General features: G+C 41.0%; 1 protein-coding gene across 17 annotated transcripts in view; it reads right to left on the bottom strand.

Moving 5' to 3' along the window:
* DMD (dystrophin) overlaps window positions 1–15,908 on the bottom strand; it is a 2,446,616-nt gene that overhangs the window by 45,241 nt on the left and 2,385,467 nt on the right. For 14 of the 17 annotated variants that reach the window (XM_032426633.1, XM_032426634.1, XM_032426635.1 and 11 more), the window contains 3 exons: window positions 13,825–13,890; window positions 12,653–12,718; window positions 9,806–9,964 (listed from right to left, as the gene is read on the bottom strand). The exons of 2 other annotated variants lie outside the window; for them this stretch is intronic. In XM_032426633.1, coding sequence (XP_032282524.1) covers window positions 9,806–9,964; window positions 12,653–12,718; window positions 13,825–13,890 — 291 coding nt within the window. The remainder of the gene's footprint in view (window positions 1–9,805; window positions 9,965–12,652; window positions 12,719–13,824; window positions 13,891–15,908) is intronic. One more of the 17 variants, XM_032426632.1, reaches the window with a different exon arrangement.

The following is a 15,908-nucleotide window of genomic DNA, read 5'->3' on the forward strand; positions in this document are numbered from 1 at the left end:
AGATATAAAGAGGAAGAAATATCTTCCCATGAATTTATAATATACTTTTATCTATCTATCTATCTATCTATCTCACAATCCAGGAGATGCCTCAAGTTACAACTGGCCTTTGCATAAACTGTTTAAAAAAAAAAATTCAACAGTAAAGGTGATAGAAGTCAAAGTGGCTATCTTTGGTGGACATCTTTCAAAATTCAATCAGTTAATAATTCCATATATCAAATTAATTTTGTCAAGTTATTGGTGGAAGTTCTTCTTTGTAGTTTGATTAGAAAGCCAGGGTTACTCACTGGGTTGTTCTATAAATACAGTAGAAAGATTTTTCTATGGCCATGAGAGATGACTTAATACCTATCTTTGGATCTTCCAGACTAAATCATTTTGGTTTCTGCATTTATAGGGCTTCACTGCTAGAGCAAATCAAAAATAACTACTGTGAGAAAAATCCAGGCTTCATCTGCAGAGACACCTGTTATAGCTACTTCCTCTGATGTCCCCCAAAAGACAAGAGCTAGGCTTCTCACCAACCACAAGAGAGAGCCAACTGTGCTGTCTCCTTGCCTGGTTTTCAAAATTTAGCACAGATTTGAATTTCCTACCAAAAGCAAAGTGTGTGCTATAGAACATTACAGTTGGGCTAAGGTCAAGTATGTGTAAGCAACATTGGGTTAAACCAAGCTAATCCTGTTACTTTACTTCTAGACTCCGCAATGTAAAGGTGAATTAATTATGACCTTCCAAAACAAGTGTTTCCAGAGCTTATCTGTCCTTGGAATTACTTTTTTTTTTTTTTAAGAGTATCTTAGAGGTATTCTACAGAACATATTTTAGGCAACAATGACCTTCTTCCATGGAGGAATATCATCATTTCTTTGGCCTTTAATGTTAAGCTTACAGCAATTATCAAAGGCACTAGAAGCAATCACATAAAATTTTCTTCAGTCTCTGTTATAAAAAGGACACTAGCCAATGATCCCATCAAGTGTTAACACTGTTTAAGAGTCCTGGACCGCCCGAGTTTGAATCTAAGCCCCATTCCTTGCCAGCTATATGACCTGTCCTTCATACTTGGTGCCACGGGGTCTTTACTTGGGAGACCACTTCTCCTTCATAGGGTCACTGTAAGGATTAGATAAGATCTTATATGTACTCACAACAGTTCTTGTCCATAGCAAGGACATGGTGCTTAAATGACAGCTTTTTTTTTTTTTTTGTTACTATTTAGAGCCAGGAAAACGGTGTTTCCTTAGGAAGGTGCATGCTTCTCTCATCCAGCATTCAGAGATCAACAAATCATGTTTCCTCTTATCCCACTGGCAGCAGGGAAGCTGGGACCAAATCTGAATCTCAATTACATCAACTCTGCTAATCCCTACTATGTTCACTGATTTACTGTTCAGACTGTGGGAATCTCATCGCTATGCATTTTTTCAAGTCCTTTTTTGGAAAAGTGAATACATAGAATCATTATAGCAAATTGCCCCTTGAATCTCTTTGGACAAATAGAACTTGATGGCCCCTGCACCCAGTTCGTTTTCCCTATGCAATCAGTAGCTTTTCCTATATGTTCTATGGTTGTCTGGTTTGGTTTTGAATGATCATTTCCCCGTTCCCTAATTAAAAATTTTCCTATCATGCAAGTTCTCCCTCCTCCATCTTTCCCAGGCCCCATTCATTCAGTGACCTTCGCATTTCCCCATCTAGTCTTCACTTGCCTACGACACCCTTAGCTCAGAACCTGGCCATTTTTCAGTGAACTGTTTCCACGATCTTTCTACCAACCTCCACAGTTTTAGCTCCCTCTTCCCCTTCTCGAAAAACCTTCACCATTCAACTGCTTACAGGATAAAACCCAAACTACTTAACAGGACGTATAAAGCCCTTTGCACGGTGGTCTCCACCTACCGTCCCACTACTCTCTCATTCCCGTCATTCGTGCTCTGGCTGCACGTTACTCTCTGCCCCACCAGTCTGGGAGGCTCCTCCTCTCCCCTCCCTCAGTCTGGAAAAGTCCTGTTCGGTCTTTAGCTTCAACTCCCCTGGTGAAGGTCTCTCCAATCCCTCCGACAGAATTAATCCTTCACCTCTGTGCCCCCAGAGCGCTTGTAACAATGGGTTATAATTAGTTGTTTATCATTAGTTGCTTGGATTTTAATGCCTTCTCTTCAATTTTGAGCTCCGTGAAGGTAAGAACCAAGGCTTAGTCATCTTTGTAGTGCAGGCACTTTGAAAAACACATTATGCATTCACCATCTATCTACTGAATTGAACTGGAATTATATCCTTAGGCCTGGAAAAGTAACTAAAGAAAGTGAGGACCACAACCCGTTCTCCTCCAGCAGGATGGCACGGTAATGCAAGCCAAAAAGACGATAAGGGTCTTCATGAAGGATCTAAAAAGGGACATTGGATTCTAAGAGCTTCACCTTTAACCAGGCTGTCCAAGGGGAGGGCAGCGGTACCTGTAAATTCTAAATATTCTTGTCACCAGAAGGGTTCTCTGGTTTTTCTGATAGTCCTTCAATACTATGTAATTTCCTGCGCCAAGAATCTCAGCTCACCAGACAACAGTGTGATTTTTATTCTCATTTCCACGATTTCTGTTTGTGAGACAGAGGACCTGGAATGGAGCGCCAACTCCAGTCTCTCAAAAACATATATTCCCCATTTCAACAGATGAAGTATTTGTACTGAAACGCCATGCTGTTCCCCAAAAAGGTTTAAGGCAACATGAATACATTTAGTATAACAAGACAGTTATAAAGAGAATTAGGATCAAAGGAGAAATAAATTGTCCTTCTGGGTTATCCATCCCCTTCCATGAATTGGATAAGCTGAATTGGTCCCCTCAGGCTTTAATTTGATTAACTCTGGATGAACTGAAGGAAATTTCGTTACTGGACTGGTTAGCTGGAAACTGAGCCTCTGAATCACGGTGACTCCACCTTCCATGACCGAGTAGAGCGAAGTCGGCCGACTCCTGCCTACCTTATTAAATTCAATGTGTCTGGGGCGCCTGGGTGGCTCAGTTGGTTAAGCAACTGCCTTCGGCTCAGGTCATGATCCTGGAGTCCCGGGATCGAGTCCCGCATCGGGCTCCCTGCTCAGCGGGGAGTCTGCTTCTCCCTCTGACTTTCCCCCCTCTCATGCTCTCTCTCTATCTCATTCTCTCTCTCAAATAAATAAATAAAATCTTTAAAAAAAAAAATAAATAAATTCAATGTGTCTGCCCTTCAGCTTCTCTTCACAAAGCGTCTCTTCATATGGTGGCTTCCCTTGCCAAAACAGATCTTGTGTGTCTGATTTCTGAAGGAAAACTAGCTCCCTTTATCTAACTAAGCTCTGCAGCCCTTGGCTTTGGGGGTACATGTTGCCAAGTGACATGAAGGCCTAGTTTCATGAAATTCCTCACATCCTCCTCCTCTTTTCCCCCCCAATCCAACTTCAAAGAAATGGACAGACCAGCTAGGAAAATCCATCTCCACTAATTACAGGTGAGGTCGACAGGACCTTTGATGCTCCTTCCATCATGCTCCCTGCCCCCATTCCAAACCCTCAGCTCTTCCTCTATCACACTGTCTTCAGAGGTGGCCCTTCTCCCCTTCAGAGCCAAGTCTCCTCCTGTGCCCATAACCGCTCTCCCTCCTGCCTCTTCGGGACCAATGCTCCCATCAGCCCCAAGTTCTCCTCCCCTCTTTTTCTGGCATATTCCTCCAGCATGTAGAAGTTATTAGGGATCTTTAAGTAAAAAGGGAAGACCAGGGTGAACCCCACATGGTATTGTATGAAATAATCCCAACAAGCACAAATATATTTGCAAAGATTTAGTGTAGAGATTACTTATGAAAGGATACCTAAGAACCCAACACGGGTGGTAGCCTTTGGAGCTCGGAACGCTACATCCAGGGGAGAAGGCTGGAGAAGGACTCCTTTTTCTCTATGTGCCTTTTTGAACCATTTGGATTTCACTTAATGTGCATGACGGCCTATTTTTAGAAAGGTAATTAAATTGACATTGTAATGTTCAAATCTTCCAGAGTTCCACCAAGCCCAGTGTTCTCCTTCCGCCACACACTGCCTGGGTAGGTAAATTCACTCTCACAGTTTCAACTACTACTTGGGAGCTGGTGGCTCCTAGATCTAGTATCTCTGGAAGCTTCACAATTCCACTTCTGTCAGACATTTACCCGTGGGTGTGTCCCCAGGCTCTCAACTGAACCTCTCCCACACCCCATTCACCGGCTTCCAGCTACTCGACCCTTGAGGAAGGAGGTCTATAAACAGTGTAAACCTTACAAACTGATATTTGTTTTAAAAAGAGAGATGAAGAAGGGACCTGCTTCTCCTCTTCCTGAACTGTCAGTCCACGAGGCAAACCACCATCAGCTCGCCACGTGCCCTCCAGAACTGGGACCCGATCCCTCCCTCCCCAGATCCGTGGAACCACCACAGCACGCAGCTCTGCACCCCTGCCCAGAAATACCACTCACATTCAGCCTGTCGCCCCCATTTCTGTTGCCTGACTTGAGGCCCCAGTGATCTCTTTTGGGGGTTTCCATGCTACCTCCCAATTTGAATTCCTTCTTCCGGGATAGTTCTTTTCAAGGTCACCCCCCACACAGCTGCCCGAGCGATGGATGGAAGTGTAAATGTAACAGTACCGCCCCGGGCTTCTGCCCGAGTGGCTCCCTGTCCTAGGTGAGGTGGCACCACGCCCTTCCTGGCCCAGCCTTGCCCACTTGTCCGGCCTCATCTGCTCCCATTTCGTGTCTCGCCACAAAAGTAACACAGCTGTTTGCAGTTTCCCCCACGTTCCCTGCCGTTCCTCCCCCTGACACTTTCTGCTCCCCCTGCTGCTTGGAAGGCCCACTCCTGACCCCCTTCAGCGTCCCTTCGTCTTGGTTATAGTCTTACCAGCACTGCAGACTCGCACAAAGGCCTAAGGAAGGAGCACGAGTAAAGACCGCGGACACTGTGCAGAGAACCGGCAGCCCCCGGGGCCCAAGGTCATCCCATCATTTACAAGTAAAGCAACAGGATCATGATTTCCATCGAGCTCAGCTCTGTGGCGTAAGTAAACCATCTAGAATTTCTGGGAGTATAACATTTACAATCTGGCATAATCACTGGAGGAATGAAAAGGAGCAAGGAAAACTCAAATTTAGACTACACTGTGTCCGGTCACTCAACAAGACCTATGAAAGGTACCAAGTAGGTACTAGGAATCCCCACAGTTCCCTGCTGTCATGTAACGTCTGCTGACAACTTTAATTCACTTCAGACTTCCCAGTGAATCCGGTTAGTATTTATGCTCCTTTTAGACTCGAGAACAATCTAATCAATTTGCTATGCAGGCAGCAGGATGACAATGAGTTTTGGTCTCTCACAAAGGCTACCTTTTCATTGCTAGGGTCACACCTAGAATTTCAGGGCAAGTCTTACTTCATTTAGACAGTGCAGAGAAAAATACGTTGGAATCTGACACTACTAATTTCAGTCAGGAGACTGCAGGCTTTTGAATCTGTGCAAGAAAAAAAGCCAACTCTGAGCTTGCAATGCTGAGGACACACAGTGGATCAAATTCTCAATATCCAACTGGTCTCCATTAAACGACGGTGAATCTGAATTATCTGCGGAGTGAGGACGAGACATTATGCAGAAGTGAAACGTTCAAGACTGTCTAAGTCACTAGTCACCCAAGCTTATGAGATGCTATTGAGAAAATTCAGAGTCAGATTTAGCTTTTGCTCAGAGCTTTCACTTTATATTTGTAGTATTAACCAACAACCAAGAGAATGCCAATGGGCGAGACATACACGGCCCAGGATTTGGAAAATGGGTGTTTAACCTTTTAAATGTCTGACAAAGCAATGCTTGGTTAATCAAGAAGTTTGGAGAAGGGAAGTATTTTGAAAAACAAGCAGAAGAACAGCTTTTAAAAGGCAACGCTTTATAAAAATTAGGCTTTAACAATAATTTTAGTCAAAAGGACATGTGTGAGTGCTATAATTAAAATAAATTCAGCTTCATTTCATGCATTCAGTTCTTTTTAAGACTTTATTTATTTATTTGACAGAGACAGAGACAGCGAGAGAGGGAACACAAGCAGGGGGAATGGGAGAGAGAGAAGCAGGCTTCCCACTGGGCAGGGAGCCCGATGTGGGGCTTGATCCCAGGACCCTGGGATCATGACCTGAGCCGAAGGCAGACGCTTAACGACTGAGCCACCCAGGCGCCCCATTCAGTTTATTCAACAAATATTTATTGAATGCTATGTCCAACAACTGGGAGAAATGGAATCCTAAAGACCGAGGTAACACACCCCTGAGACACTTCAACATTAACCATTCTCTCTTTTTCAAGGGGAGGTGTTGTGAAGAAGAATAACAGAATTTAAGAACATATCTCCTCAGGAATGGGGATCTCCAAGCCTCTTTCCTTTGCTATCTGTCATTTGGAGGTAAGTCCTAACTACAGAATAAAGGAACACAAAATACACATAGATATGGTAAGTATATGTCCAAGGGACATGGGACAATCTCAATTTTAAATATCCATTCCCGGGGCACCTGGTGGCTCAGTAGGTTAAACGTCTGACTCTTGGTTTCAGCTCAGGTCATGATCTCAGGGTCATGGGATTGAGCCCCGTATGGGGCTCAGTGGGGAGTCTACTTGTCCCTCTCTCTCCCCCTCTGCCCCTCCCCCGGCTTGTGCCATGTGCACATGCATGCTCTCGCTCTCTCTCTCTCTCTCAAATAAATGAGAAATCTTTAAATATCCATTCCCGTTTTCTCTAAAAGTATGCTTGTATTAGTCTGATTATATGGCCCAGTTTGACTTAGGAAATACAGTCAGCTTGGCGGGCCCTGAGAGAGGGCATCTACTGAGCCCCTGGGTTCTCTCAGAGGAAGGACAGGAAAGGGTGAACTAAAGCCCCTTAAGCATCACTCAATTCAGGGATCATAAAGGCAAAGCTACGGCTCTGAAGCTCTTTGAGCGGAACTCTTAAGAGAGGACAGAGCAAAGGAAACCAGACAGTGTACTTTCGGGAGGGGAGCTCTGGAGAGACATTTCTTTGGAATTTGGTAGGAAGTGAAATGTGACAAAGTGGAGGAAGGAAGAAAGAAGCTCATCTTGACCTTTACTTGAAGGTCGGGAGGACTTACACAAAGACTTGCATCAACATCAGATCCTTCATTTCAGAGCTGTAAGGAGCCCTGGTGTCATTTTCTTTCTTTTTTTGTTTCTTTGACAGAATGAACCATCCCATTCTTGGGGAATGGTCTTGGATATCTTTCAGGAGAAAGTGGTTATCATTGTACCACAAGTACATGAACTGGTTTATTCATGTACAGCTTCAGGGCTCCTGGCTGGCTTAGTCAGAGGAGCATGCAACTCTTGATCTCAGGGTCATGGGTTTGAGCCCCACGGTGTGTGTAGAGATTACTTAAATAAAAAAAAAAAAAACTTAAAGAATACTGCCTCAAGTCAAGGTACGTTCCAGGGAATATGCCACAATTCTATATAAATTCTGTTTACATAGAATGACTCTTTTTTATTCTCTGGTGCAAGGGTTGGCTATTTTGAGTCAGAAAATCTGGACCAGAAGTTGGTTCTGCCACTGGCTGATTGTGAAATCTGGGTCAAGCCCTTTGAACCTCTGTGAACCAGCATTTCTCCGTCCATCTTCTTGACAGAGCTTTAAGGGAGATTAAATGACCCAAAATACATTAAAGTGCTCTGGAAATGATGAAATGATAGTTATCAGTACTCTTTACCAACACCCTTTGGTCTGGTTGTCATGGTACAGAAGCAAAGTGTGCCAACAACACATAAGACAAAACTCTTACCCAATGACATGGAAAGATATATTGCATAATGGCAACAATCCTATTGTACAAAAATATTTTTATTCCTGGGTAACATCAAATTCTACTTATCATGCCAATCCCAACTTTTCCTTCTTATTTGACTCTGACCCCTAAAATAACTATAGATTTAACATAGATGGATACTAAGGAGGATCCTCAATAAAGGAGGGGGAAATGTTGTATCTACCATCATCTTCAGTGCCAGTCTTACAAATAAGGCCGAAAATAATGTTCCGTATTGCCTCCTGGACAGTACTCATGGGACAACCTTGCTGTATTCTTAAAGTGAGGTTTTTACCAAACATTTCCTGATTACCCCCTAAGTATTCACACTGTGCCAGGAACTCTAGGGGACCATTACGAGGATGAAGACACAGTCCTTGCCCCAAAGGCATTCACTGTCTTGTTAGAGAGAGGCAATGGGAATAACTACTAAAAAGGCAAACCAGTCAGGGAGTTCTCTGAGAAAGGTTCACATGACTCAGAGAATATAGGCAAAAGATCGATTACTTCCAAATGTCGGGATCTAACAGCGCTCTATGGAGAAGATTATTTTGAGGAAGGTCATGGTGGATGGGTAGGACTCCCTCATCAGATATGGAAGGGATGGGGGTTAGTGGGTAGGCTGAGAAGCAAGCTTGAGCTTGACCCAGAAAGTGGATGAGAGCAGGATGTATTCAGAAACAGCTGCTACAGCAACGTGGCTGGAACACAGGCACAAAGGAAGATAATGTTGTAAAAGGAAGTCAAGAGAAAATTCTGGAAGGTTTTAAGTGCTCAGCTGAAAAGCTGGATTTTTTTTTTTTTTCTAGATGCAGAAATGCAATGAAGGAAGAATGCCATGAAGGGTCTTGGTTCCGGAAAGATACACAATTCAGGTCGGTATGGAGGATTTATTGGAGGGGTGAGAAAGAGAGTAAAGAGAAGCCAACTGGATAAGAGCATGGCCACAGGTCAGGGGTTTTAAGAGCTAGATGGAGGGCAGTGGCAGTAGAAAGCAATGGATGAATGGCAGTTTGCTTTTTCATCTTGAGGTGACCTACTCCCCCCCAGGGCACCAGTTCTCAGACACACTGCACTGTCTAGATTCACAGGTCTTGGTGCCTTGGGCTAAAGCGAAGAGATAAAGGTCCTTAAGTCCCACAAATTTGAGCAACTGCTCCTTTAAAGACTTGCCTGGTGGCATTTGTCTAAAGAAGGCACAGTGAGGTAGAAGTGATCATACGTAAAAGCCTTTCTTAACCAAGAGACCTGTGATATAATAAATGTAACACAAAAGTCAATGTCCAATGATTTCTATTTTCCTGACACCACAGAGTACCCCCAGATTTTGACACCTGCGTCCTCTCTGCTGTCATTGTGAATCTTCTTCAGGCTTTTCACTTCTAGGGTTTCTATTTCTCCGTGAACAGCTTTTTCAGATGATGACTGACAACTGGAATGGTCTCACTAACCTGCTATGATGGTGAGCATTAATGATTTCCATGTTTGAGGATGGAAAATAAGATGAATGAATTCGTTCCCAGATCCGACCAAGCCAACGAACCTACTTTCTTAAATGCTTTGAGATAGACAATATGGCCAAATATATGTACAAATCATATAATCGTGAAATTAAAGGACTTGCTTTGTTCTTAAATTCTATTCTCAAATACATAATCAAAGCCTCTGAAACACATGCAACAAATCAATCACCATCATTAGCATTAATTCCTCTCACCCCTAAATTAGGACTTCTTAATTATACTATCGCATTCATTTTCTTCTTGCAGGTAACAAAAAAGGAGAGAGAGAGAATCTGTAAATGGAGCTAAACAGATTATTGTAGAAAACAATTAGACACAGAATGACTAAGTGAAGATTCCTGGTGCTTTTCTATGTGCGCACGTGTATGCACTCTGCATACCAATGACAAAGCTAGAAAGAAAACTCACCTGTTTTCTTCCTCAAGATCTGCTAGGATTCTCTCTAGCTCCCCTCTTTCCTCACTCTCTAAGGAAATCAAGATCTGGGCAGGACTACGAGGCTGGCTCAGGGGGGAGTCCTGGTTCAAACTTTGGCAGTAATGCTGGATTAACAAATGTTCATCATCTCTGGAAAATAAAATCAAAGGTTTTGGTTTTTTCTCCCCCTTATTTTGCTTTGGGGGTCAGGGACTCAGGTGTGAATTTAAAAATAGAAACATTTGCTCTTAACCATTAATTAGACCCCTTTTCCTATTTCTAAAGACATTTTGAGACTTTTGAGCTTGTGATCTATGATCTTATTGGTGACAATTCAAAGTATTTCTTGCTCAAATTTTCAAATGAATTTGATTGGCCTATTTACATGGGCAAATGAGTAGCAGAATTACAGAAATACTGGGACTCTTATGTTGACTGTTCGACCAATAGTTAACAGATATTAAAAGACACAACAATGGCTCTATAATGCTCTTACTACCAAGCCTGTCAAGATAATCTGTTCACTAACCCACGCTCTTGTTGACAATGACCAGGAAAAACAACCCTGCAGCCTTTACAGTAATTAATATTTTTTTCAGGGGAGGACAATGTGACCACAAAGTGTTGCTTTGCTAATAAGCCAGTTTGAACTTACAAAAGCCATAGAGGCAAGATGGTAACAATAATGAAACTGGAGACAAATGATGGTTTCATTCAATTATTGTTCAGAGAGAAAAACAAAAACTAGAAGGAAAAAAAAAGCCACTGGGATGACTAATTAAAAGAAGACTGAGCATCTCATTCTTTAGAATAGCTTTTAAGGACTAATCTTCAGGAACAAAGAAGCAAAAGGCTTACATTTGGGGAGGCAGCTGCAATGTTTCCTTAAAACTAGGAACTCTCTAATACACAGGAGAAATTATTTTCTAAATGTATTGCTCCTAGCTCCTTAGAAGCCTGTGCACATCTAAGTTATAAGAACTTCATTCTGTTCTTAATGAGAGGCTAAAGCTCTTTGTTTCTCGTTAGATGTGAGTAGGATGGTATGTTAATATTCCCCTCTCTAAGTCTTCTGAGTTGAAAAACAATTCATGTATTCAGGAAAAAATGACTTAAATGATTTTGGTCTGTCAAGCCAGGTAATTGGTTGAGAAGTGAAAAGTTGTCTAAAAATAATTATTGGGTGTTAAAAACCAACATTTAAGTGAAGTCAACCAATCCCCCAAACAACTTCCCCAGATCTGCCCCCAAAAGGTCATGGTAAAGTTTTACCATCTAATACGGAGTCAAAATGCATTTTATGTCCTCAGAATGAGCTAAAGCTAAATTTCATTTAACAATTGTAAAAAGATGTTTTACTACCTAATTTATTATCCCTCTTCCCAAATTCTGAAATTTTATTGCAAGAACTTCCTGTGTTTAATTACAACAGAGCTATAATTAAATTTCTCTTACTGTTCTCTCAGGCGGTCAGTCAATGGCAGCCATTATTATACAGATACAACTTGAAGTGATTTGAATGTGCTAGAGCTTCTAATCACCAAAAGTGGTGACACAAAGAAGCAAATCATTCAGGTTGTTTACGTTTGGTTGATTCTTTGGCCACATATTTTCCTGTCAAAGTATTTTATATACTAAACCTACTAATACTTATCCCCATAACTGAGAAAGAGAATGTACCACAGTTACTTTTGTTTGGGGAAAAGGTTGTTTTCGTTTTAAGTAACTCAGTCATATACAAACGACTGAGTGTCGACTTGATTCAACACTCACCTTGGCAGGTGATCACCTTTAGCTACCAGATGACTTGTTCTCATGTCTTCAATAACCAGCTATGTACACATGCCACTCGGATACTATTTCCCTCAGCCTAATCCTTACAAAGGCTCTTGCCTCATCGGAGTGTGACGCTGGGCTGCCACACCAACGACATGATAAATTTACCACTCATTCTTCCCTTTGCCTAGATTCTCCATGACAAAGTGGTGAGATATCCGTAACTTATCGAAGTAGAGACACTGCTGTGCTTTGACTAGATTTTTTTTCCCCTCTCTCTAAATTATCTATTCGGTTAGCAGATCCTTATCTTTTCCTACATATTAGCTTCTTAATCGGCTCCCTCCACCTCGGGCCCTTGGTTCATGGCACTGTTCCTCTGTGTTCCTCAATATGAACACTTCCCCAACTCAGTAAGAAAGCCACTCTTGCCCTGTTACCATTTCTGGCATTGCGCTCTCTCTTCCCTTCTATTTGACAGGCCTGGCTTATCAGCCCACTAGACAACTTCGACCTAAATTTGTACTTCCTCTTCTGAAACCCTTCACCAGATTGCCTCACCTGATTTAGCTAGCGAAGATGCTAAATCACAAAAATCTACTACTTCGGATCTCTGAAGGAAAATGCCCAACTAACCTACCAGATGGGAATACCAATGCAACCATACCAAGATTACATGTCCGCTCCCGGAGTGGAGAAAATACTACTTAGCCATCACTTTTAAAAATTAATATCCAACCCCTTTAAATATCTGGCAGGTTTGGTCAAAGATTAAGCATTTCGTATAATTTCCATATTTGAGCCTCTGCAACTTGTGATAATCCGGTATTAAATAAGGCCCACTGTTTTTGCTACTCTGGAATACCAGTAATGCCACATTTTGGATGAGCTCATTCCGTGTCAGGTGGTTAAGAGTCAAAGGAAAAAAAAGTCAACGAATGGCTCCTTGAAAGATCAAGTGAGTCTAATGCTAATTCCTATCTTCTGCACTACCCTACCTCTAAAGCCCTCAAAGCAATTTCATCGTCAGGAACATTTTGTAAAAAGAGACAGGATACTTACATGCTCTCATTAGGAGAGATGCTATCATTTAGATAAGATCCATTGCTGTTTTCCATTTCTGCTAGCCTGATAAAAAACGTAAAAGCTCATTAAAACTTATGTGATTTCTTAGAATCTATTCAAGACCTAATCGAACATTCCTGAAAACTAAAGGATAAATCATGTCAAGAAGAGAAAGGAATCCTTCCAATTAAAGAATGTGTGTGTTGCCCTAACCATCTGATGCAGCGAGTGGTTAGGAGCTTTACATTTATGCTATAAATTAGAAGGGAAGTTGTATTTGGTTGTTTTCTTCTTCTTCTTCTTCACAAATTGATCTTGCTTTCACCGAGAGCAGGCCTTTGTTTTTACAAGAAAAGCTTCCCTACCAACAAATACACTGTACCTTCACTACCCCTTGTTTTTTAAAGACAATTAAAGCTTTCCCCTGATGACAGACTTATATAGCTAGTTAATGCTTCCCACGGTTGACAAACACGTTTAGCAGTTAGACTACTGATAAAGGATGGACTCATAGTAAGCTCTCTGAACAGTCTGCCACCAATTTTTACCTTCAAAAACCTCCTTCCCCTCAGACAATAATAAAATCTTCTTACCACTAAAAAATAAAAAAAGTTAACCAAACTCTCACAGACTTCTTTAACGAGCATAAGATAGCTTACAATTAGCAATTCGGTTTTTAGGCATAAAAATTCGCTGAAACACAAAGAAGGTGGGACAAAAAGTTGCACGGATTAGGAAAATTAATTATTCTTTTCTTTACAGCATCTGATGCTAAATAAGCACGCAAATAGAAAGCTAATGCTTTCATATGCTCTAGAGAACATAGTATCATTTCTTCACCCATGGATGGTTGGTCTAGCAGTTTTCTAAGAAGGTGAGATGATTTCTAAGCCAATTCTTTAAACGTGCTCCATATGCAAAACATAGCAAAGCTATCAGAAATGTTTAAAGGCCAGGATGAGGGGAGATTGTTCTGGACTAATGCTCTTACTGGTGTTCAAAAACAGCATGCAGTGGAATGGCATGCAAGTTAGAGGGCAAGTGGATTAGTAGAAATCAGACAAGATTGGGGGGGAAAAAGAAAAGGTTTGTTTCAAATGATTATAGGTTAGCTTTCCTTGGTTAGTTATTTCAATCAATATTTGCCTGGCATTCAACTAGTCTCATACCTGCTAGCATAATGTTCAATGCGTGAATGAGTATCATCGTGTGAAAGCTGAGGGGACGAGGCGGGCCTATAAGGCAGAAAATGTGATTAGTCACAGATACCATCCATTAATGGAGAAAAAAAACCCCACCACACAGTCATGTTATATATATGGCCTAAAATGCTTTTCTTCTAATGCTGTGGATAATGTACACATTTGGTTGTTCCTATATCTTAGATATATCATCAACTATTTTAAATCCAAGTTTGAGAGGTAATTTCTCATACTTCTCATTTTTTTTCCCAAAGCCATCAAAAGAGATCAAAATCTTCTCTGGAATGTTTCAATTATAGAAGGGTGGACGATCTCTTTGTGACATTTTTTCCTCCTACCTTGTCATTTCTCACATCCTATAGTTCTGAGACTATGTTGGCACTAGGTGGTTAAAAATTTTAAGTAGTTTCCCCCCACCACGCCATTTATTAGCTGCCTTCTTACTGAATGGAAACTGTACTTTTGCTTAGTACGTTTACAGTCAACGATTTTAATTCCCAGGAGGCCAGGCCAGGATCTGTTAAGATCCCACACATCAGGATATCTTGGTCTGTGCTGTTTTGTAAGGAAGTAACATATCCACCAATTTAGTACAATTTAGTAGCAGGACCATATTACTACTTCACAAAATAAAACTGAATGACCCACAATGATACTGTGATGTTTTAAAAAAAGAACGACTAAATCCAATAAAATGTCACAATATCTGCAATATTTCTTAGTAGGGATACTGTGTGCTAACATACAGAGAAGAAAACTAGAGGGGAGCATTAGCATGAATAGCCCATATGCTTTTGGGGTGTAAAACCCTACTTTATTTTTTTTAAGCTCCAGAGACTAAGAAATTTGGTAAGGTTAATATTTTCCCTACCCTTTTGTATCTGATCTATTAATTACCCTTGAAGTTTTTATGGTATCTTTTGGATTAACCTTAGGAAAAAAAATCCATCTGTTCTGAAAACCAGTTTGGACTTGTGCTTTTCGGTCGTAAATGGAGTAAGACAAAAGTTCTCTTCCATTTCTGTCCTGACACAGAAAGCCCGTACATAAAGGCATGGATCCAAAAGTCCCCAGTAACCTATTCAGTGAGGACTGGTTTAGCCCAGCGTCCAAACAGCATTAATGGATGTGGTCAAAACACTAAGAAGAATACATTTGTTTTTACTTATATGGAAAAAAAAACATGTAGTTATCTAGGCTTACCTAGGAAATAAGCTAGAAATCCCTATTTCTTAAAGAAGACACGCAATCCTAAAATGATTACAACACAGTATAGCAAACAACTAGGGAACTGAGGTCTTCCTTGAGAGATAAATGTCTCATTTATGAAACCAGTGTTGTCTAGGTCAAGTGTCACTCTAATCCAATTTGTAATGAACTACAAAGACCTTTAAGCTGTCATGAGGAAACAAGGATGGCCACCCAATTTACTAGGCAGATCCAAAGATTTCCATGTGAATCTTCGCTCTAGTTTGGTAGAGTTCACATCATTTCTTAGAACCCTGGAATAGCGCATTAGAAAAATGCTAAGGTTTGTTTTAAAATATTCACTGCAGGTCAAAATAATTTAGTACTTGGATCATTTGGTTTATAAGCCCTATCTTCAGGAACAAACCAATTTTTCATTTACATACTTCTTTTTTTTTTCTCATTTACATACTGCTGATAAGCTAAAAGCCTACCAGGAAGAAAATGGTTAAGTGTTTTCCTTTCTAATGGTTGCTACCTTGGTAGTGTACAGAAGAAAGAAAACCTGAGACCTTTGAGCATAACTATACCAAGAAAACTAGGCATGTAAATCCAAAACACTTTAGTAAAATCTTATACAGAAAATATTATGCAGCACTTTAATTCTTAGCCTTGAGGATAATTCCATGTGATTTTTGTTATTAAGTAGCACCTAACACAGCATGCATAAGCACAAGAACTCCTAAAAAAAAAAAAAAAAAAAAAAAGAAGAAGTATCCTAAAGGAGGTACCTATTAGACCAGAAAATGAGCCAAAAGGGAGTACTGTTCAGAGAAGGAGCATTTTAAAAACCAAGAATAAGT

This window comes from Phoca vitulina, unplaced genomic scaffold (genome assembly GCF_004348235.1).
Source record: "Phoca vitulina isolate PV1807 unplaced genomic scaffold, GSC_HSeal_1.0 scaffold35, whole genome shotgun sequence".
NCBI lineage: Eukaryota > Metazoa > Chordata > Mammalia > Carnivora > Phocidae > Phoca > Phoca vitulina.